The 6,467-nt window shown below is 37.3% G+C and overlaps 2 protein-coding genes across 4 annotated transcripts in view; one reads left to right on the forward strand and one right to left on the reverse strand.

Moving 5' to 3' along the window:
• Positions 1–330: 330 nt before the first annotated feature.
• On the reverse strand, positions 331–5,791 carry luc7l (LUC7-like (S. cerevisiae)). 3 transcript variants are annotated; one of them, XM_024284666.2, is made up of 10 exons: positions 5,546–5,790; positions 4,569–4,639; positions 3,484–3,578; positions 3,274–3,372; positions 3,013–3,123; positions 2,780–2,923; positions 2,520–2,696; positions 2,286–2,374; positions 1,997–2,194; positions 331–1,028 (listed from the first exon to the last, which is right to left on the reverse strand). In XM_024284666.2, exons 4-10 carry the CDS (start codon positions 3,367–3,369, stop codon positions 908–910), a joined length of 936 nt encoding a protein of 311 aa, XP_024140434.1. In that variant the 5' UTR covers positions 3,370–3,372; positions 3,484–3,578; positions 4,569–4,639; positions 5,546–5,790; the 3' UTR covers positions 331–907. The 3 variants fall into 3 exon arrangements, with proteins under 3 accessions (XP_024140434.1, XP_024140433.1, XP_024140435.1); XM_024284665.2 differs by lacking the exon at positions 4,569–4,639 and having other exon boundaries at positions 5,546–5,791; XM_024284667.2 differs by lacking the exon at positions 5,546–5,790 and having other exon boundaries at positions 4,569–4,863.
• Positions 5,792–6,022: 231 nt separating this feature from the next.
• Positions 6,023–6,467, forward strand: part of fam234a (family with sequence similarity 234 member A) — a 6,352-nt gene continuing 5,907 nt past the window's right edge. Inside the window, exon 1 of the mRNA XM_024284668.2 lies at positions 6,023–6,176. The gene's annotated coding sequence lies outside the window, so the exon portion shown is untranslated. The remainder of the gene's footprint in view (positions 6,177–6,467) is intronic.

The raw sequence follows: 6,467 nt of genomic DNA on the forward strand, positions 1-6,467 counted from the left end.
AAAAAAAAAAAAAAAAAAAGATCATGTCAAAATCGTGATCACTTGAGGCAATGAATGCAATGTTTTAATGCTGCGTTAATTAAATATTTTAACATTTTAGTGACACTCTTGCAGTTTTTCTTTTATCCTCAGAGCCTAAAAACTATTTTTTTAATTAAAACTACTACTCCACACAGCAATATTATTCCAGAACATTACATTTCAGAATAAAATAAAAAGATCAAAATTGAAAGAACTGACAGTAACTCTTATTGTGAAGCTCTGCCTCAATACTAATTAAAAACAAAAAGTAAAGCTTCCCGTTTGTTTTAAAGAAGTAAAAGCCACATATCCAACCAACTTTAAAACCTCTGTCATTTTAATTTGAAATTTTAGCCTCCGAGAACAAAGTAATGAAGATATTTATGTGAACAGACATTCAAGAAATGCATTTGTACACAGAGAAGAAAGAAAAGAATCAATTGTCTTTAACAATGACAGTTTGTGGGCTCAATTATTAACTGAGCTTCTATTTCACAAGGTTTTCTCAGTTTGCAATAAAAGAATCAGGAACTTGAACATGTTTTAATTCAATCCCATAAACTGATCTGTTTACTATGTTTGACTCATTTTAGGGGGATTTATAATAAGGATGTGTTTGCTTAAAACTACATTATAGATGTGGGCATTTAATACATCTATAATTATTAACCAACCTGCCAAATCCTGAAGCTTTCTCAGAGATTTGGAAACTAGAAAACAAAAAGCAAACAAAAACAAACGAGTTCTATGATGAGGATGGGGCAGGATTTACAAATAAAAGAGAAAGAAGGAGTAAAAAGGAGTCAAGGCAAAGACTGTATGCAACACTGGAATATCATCAATGGACAGAGAGGACAGGCGTGGTGGAGTAGATGGGGTTTGGTCTTTAGAAGTCTCCCATGTCCTTGTCTTCGGCTCGGCGGGAGTCCGACCTGCCGTTTACGCCGTCCCTCCTGTCTCGCTCCCGTGAACGGTCTCTGGACGAGCGCTCTCGATCCCTCGAAGACCTGTGAGGCATGAAGCGAATTTCAGTGTTCATGTATGGGGATCCACAACAGTAATAATGTGTCAGGTTGATGTAAACAAAAACAAACAGATTTGTTTTTGCTCTTGCCCTTAGTGTCAAAGTCAAGGCTCGGGGACCGGATCCCGCCCTCCGGGTAATTCTATCCGGCCCTGCGGATCATTTTATTTTATTGTTATTAACGGCCCGATGTTATCTTTCACTTATTTCTAACTTGTTAAATTTTTACAAAATATATTTTTAAGGAGGGTAAAATATTGAAAATTATTTAAGTTTTAAGTTGATTCATTCTGAAATAATATTCCTGCCTTTTTATTATTCAGAATTATCTTAAAAAGTTACAGTTTTAAAGTTTTAAAAATTAGCATTCTGCTAGCTTTTTGGACTTTTACTAATATTTTTTAGGCTGTTTTAGAGTTTAGCTAACATTTCAGCTAAATGCTAAATGGATGCTTTGATGTTTGGTTACTTTTTCAGCTTTATGATAGCTGTTTTGGCTAACTTAAGTTTTTTTGTAGGCTAATTTGGCATTTAGCTAATATTTTAGCTAGCTATCAGCTTCAGTGTTTTCAGGAATCAGCTTCAGCATTTTTAACTATCAATTTCAGCATCTTCAGCTGCCAAATTCAGCTTAAAGCATTCACACCAACATTATCGCAGGTGCTATATATTTTATTCATAATTATGTTAAAAAATTTTACGGTTTTAAAGTTTCAAAATGTAGTTTTAGAGTGTTATAAATGTTTATTCTGTTCGGCCCGTGACCTAAGGTGTGTTTTGGATTTTGGTCCCTTGAGTTTAACACCCCTCATCTAGAATGTAGCTTATGGCAAAATGTCTAACATTTCAAATAGTGAAAAATCATAATTTATGCAGACAGGTTTTGGTGACCTTTGTAGGAGTCATTTGATGTTGCCTTTGGGGTGAAATGCTCACTGTGAGCGCACGTACTTGTGTCTGGAGCTCTGCTCGTGGCTATGGCTGTGTCGATGCCCTCGGCTGCGTGAGCGGGACCGGCTGCGGTGCCTCCTCCGCCTGTCCCTGGAGCGTGACCGAGAACGGCGTCTTTCCCGGGATGCGGAGCGTGAGCGCCTCCTCCTGCGGTCACGAGAACGGGACCTTCTGTGGTCCCTGCTCCGGGATCTGGTTCTGTTAGGAAATGGTAAAGGAGAATAAGTACATAAAAGAAGCGATTGGACCTCCAGAATATGTTTGCCATAATCGAAAGTGTTTGTTTCACCTCCTCTTCATCCTCTCCTCCTTTTCTCTCTCTTCTCGTCTCTTTAAGCGCTCCTGGTTCCTCTTCTCTTGCTTTTCAAGCACCGTTTTCTGATAAATGACATAAAAACACACAACTAACCACCAAGATCGACTTAACAACCTTGTGAAATGACTGATCTGGATTCCACACTAATAAAATACCATCGACCCAAAATGAGTTTACCGGCTATGTAGGAATGAAAACGACACACACCTTAAGCTGGTCCAGTTTCTCTCTTATCTGAATGAAGCCCAGATGAAGCTTTCCGCCAAAATGGTCAGCCAAACGGCGGTCGTTGTCATGGAGACCTAGATATGCAGAGCACACCTCACAAACTCTGAGTTTCTGTTGCTGAAAGCTGGAAGCTGGCATGGAGTTCCTGTATTCCTCCTGAGCAAATACAAATAAATAAATATTAGTAAAGGAAAGGTTTTCTCAATTCAAGTATGAGGTTTCATTCCGTCCTTCCTCACCTCTGCATCCTTTTTCTTGGTGCGGACCTTTTCCACTTCCTGCAGAACCTTCTGAGCTTCATCCACGTTCCCTTCAGCTCCAAGTTGCTCAGCCTTGGCCAGAAGCTTCCCAATTTCTTCATTCAGCTCGTGCACTTTCTCTGCCTAAAATACAGTTAAAACGACACAACTTGAGCAACTTTTGTGTGGCGCCAAAACACTAAATATGGGAAAACTGGAATATTAATTGTTACCTTTGCTGCCACTTCAGCACTGATCTCTTCCTGAGTTTCTGCCAGACGCTTCTTTGCGAGCTCAGTTCTTCGGTCACAGTCAGCAATGAATGACTCCAGATGATCAACCGCCTTTATATCCAATAACAAAAAGATAAAAGAAGTCTTGTTTGAGAAAATATGAGACACATGGAAACGGCAGCTTCTCTGGTCATCTTGTATCATTGACAACAGTTTTTTAAATAACGTGTATATAAAAAAAGAATCGATCATACTACTTACATCAAGCTCAAAGAAAAGATCTCTCTCCTTAGAGGCTATTTCATAGTCCGCCCGAAGTGCCAAGTCATGGATCTTTGTACACTCCCCCAGGTCCATACGCTAACACAGACATAGCAAAACAACATCATTACTATAAATACACTATATCAAATGTGTTTAACAATTCAAAAATATTTGTCACAAAGATGAAAGACTTTAGAGGCTCCTTACAGTTCCTGACAGGATGTCATGTGGACAGCAGTTGAGAAGATGACTCTTGCACACCCGCTCATCGGTGAACTTGACCCTCTGCCGCGTCTCGTCTCCTGTAACGGTACAAAAACACCCAAACCATTAGAGCCGCCTCACACATCGGAGATCAGGGGTTAGATATCCAGTGCTTTAAGTGCATCCATTTGGCAAAAAATCTTTTGTAGAGTTTGATGGGAAAAAATAGATTGAGATGGGAAAAAATAAAAATAAGTCTTGTTACTGTGAAGTTTCTAAACCTCTTAATACATGCCATCAGCATCACTAAAGAAATCTATTTGAGATTTTCCGTTTTTTATTTTGTCATTAGTGAAGCAAAACCAAACAGAGTTGCATACTTTATTGAACTTGGCATTTCTATACGCTTACCTTAACCTCAATTACGGCTTTGGTATGCAACAGCCTCAAGTCATTTCAACTTGCATAAGGCTCAACGTCTCTATAGAGTGAATAAGTAACGTCACTTATTCTAAATTGCTTGTACAAAAAATTGTATACTGTTCACCTAAGTTTGTCACTATTAAAAAAAAAAAAAAAAATTCAACATAAATCGAATGGGGAAAAAATAAATTATACACACTGTGATCTCCACCACATACTGTACCCTTCTGCATCTTCAAGACCCCAGCTGCAGAATTTAAAACCCGCTGTAGAAAAGTATAATATTCTTGCCAATACCTGTAGTAAGAAGTTGGGAGTCATACAAAAAACAGATTGTAAATAATGCAACGTTTTTTGTGTGGAAAGCTAAACACTGTCGTCTGAAATGTAGACGTGTAATGGACTGCAAAGTGTGAGGTAAATTGAGAGTTGTTTCTTTTCTTTTTTGGTACAACGCGCACAAACGCCTTAGTTCAAGCTGTGTTGCACTATTGCAAATTGTAAATCTGGTATCACACAACAATTACCTTGTTATGTATTTGTGTGCCTCTGAGGAATTACCAACTTGTGTTAAAAATGAAAGAAAAAGCTGCAATAACTTCCGGAAGGCAAACAAATTGTTTGGATATTATTCATAACATCTTTAAAAATTATGTGTGACTCACGGCTCGATGAACATGAGGCTTTTCTGCAACTCCTTTGCAGATTGATGTAGGCTGGCAATGATACACTGAACCTTAATGAATAAAATAAAGGGGCCACAATTGTTCAGTTTGTATGCAACAAATGTATGGGAAGAAATTTATATCAATCTCATCACGCATACAACAACAAACTCACAACACAAGTTCCCTTTTTGTTTTTCTTTTAAAGTTGATTTATAGAGCTGCAATTGTGTTTCAACTTAAATCAAAAGAGCCATTTTCACCACATCAATTACATTTCTCAAATGATTATATTATAATTTCCTTAATAAAACACCATTAGAGAGACGTACTGTTTAGGTTTAATAGCTAGCTTGAAAGCATCAAAGTCTTGTCAAACTAAGTCATAATATGCTGCAAAAGTACTATAAGTTAATCTAATATTAAGTTAATTCAATAGCAGAACTTAAATACTACTGAAATATATGTTTTATTTCTGTGGGTAGAGCCAAAACTGACGAGTAAATACATATTTTTATAGTTATTTATACTTATACCAACGTAATAACGATTTAAGCTAATAGTAGAGCTTGCTATGACAGTGATCTATACTTTTACTGTTTTAAACTGAACAACAAAATTAATATTTTTTCATGTCAGGAGGCAAATTGAATTTAGTCCAGGTCTTAACACCATGGTGCCCAATATTTGCTTTACAATAACGTTACGCAAGTAGTAGCTAACTTAGCTGTACCGCTACAAATAACAAAGGGTAGATGTAAACTCATTCAGATATAAAAAAGCCACAACAAGCAACATCAAATTCTTGAATTAATTTTAGTTTTTTTTTCGCCTAAAACTAACGTTCTTGTATTACAAGCAGCCCTCTGCGGCACACTCATTCATGCAGGTCTGTCCATCACACGCCAACACAAGCCAGCCTCAGCAGAGACTCCATCTTGGCTAGCTAGCTCCGTTAGCATGCTACGGCTACTCACCATCCCTCGCTGTTCCCATGAGTTGGTCGAGCAGCGCTCTCATTTGAGCTTGGGCAGACATTATCAAGGGTGTTCCTTCGACAACCTTTTTATTAAAAAGCAAAAAAACCGTGAACGGTTCCTTGTTTTTTTTACGCGGGGTTAGTCGAACAAATTATTCATCCGACCATTACCCAGCACAGCTTTTCCCTATTTCTCGAGCTCGCCAGTTTCCGTTTTGTTTTGGGGAAATGACGACAGGCAACTGGCAGTTCTTCTGAGATAACGCCTGTTTTCGACCAATCGTAATGGTTCTTCGAAAAGTAACTCAACCAATCAAAGCTCAGCAAATGAAAAATTACTGATTTTTATCCCTAATATTTGACTAACAGGCTAAATTAATATCAAGAAAGCTCATTTACTTATAGTTTATCTTTATACGGTACGTATACGTACTTTTATTGTTATTTTATTTAGCTGTAAAGGAGATAATTTAAACATTTTATGCTATTTAAACCCATAAATTTGGGCGAACCTGACAGACAAATTTCAGGGTAAAAACACAAACAAAGCTGTTGCGCTGTTCGTCCTGCTGCTAGCTTCTTGTCACCAACAGCACAGCGGGCGAAAGGAACGACTGTTACCGATATAAGTAAGAAAACTGCTTTTTTTTCTTTAATATGTATGCTAAAATGTATCTCAAATAAAAATGTTAAAAAGGTTTCTGTTTGGTTTTGCTCAATAAGTTGGCCTACCAACATAGCAAAACCAGGAAACTTTTGTAGTTGAATCAGTAAGGAGATAGCATAAAAACGAAAACAATGTTTTTAGAAATTTGTATATTTTTAACTTTTTTGCCTTCACGTTAGTCTTTGTTTTGTTTGTCATTTTTTAACGACTTAGCCTGGGGTCATGTTAAAAAAGAAAAAAGAAAAACACACAA

This window comes from Oryzias melastigma, linkage group LG19, assembly GCF_002922805.2.
Source record: "Oryzias melastigma strain HK-1 linkage group LG19, ASM292280v2, whole genome shotgun sequence".
NCBI classification, from domain to species: Eukaryota; Metazoa; Chordata; class Actinopteri; order Beloniformes; family Adrianichthyidae; genus Oryzias; species Oryzias melastigma.

Coding starts and splice junctions, on each gene's coding strand:
- luc7l (XM_024284665.2), bottom strand. CDS start 5,606: ATGTCTGCCCAAGCTCAAATGAGAGCGCTGCTCGACCAACTCATGGGA. Junction 2,924..3,012: donor GTGCTGAAGTGGCAGCAAAG/GTAACAATTAAT, acceptor ACTGTATTTTAG/GCAGAGAAAGTGCACGAGCT. Junction 2,195..2,285: donor GAGGAGAGGATGAAGAGGAG/GTGAAACAAACA, acceptor ATTTCCTAACAG/AACCAGATCCCGGAGCAGGG.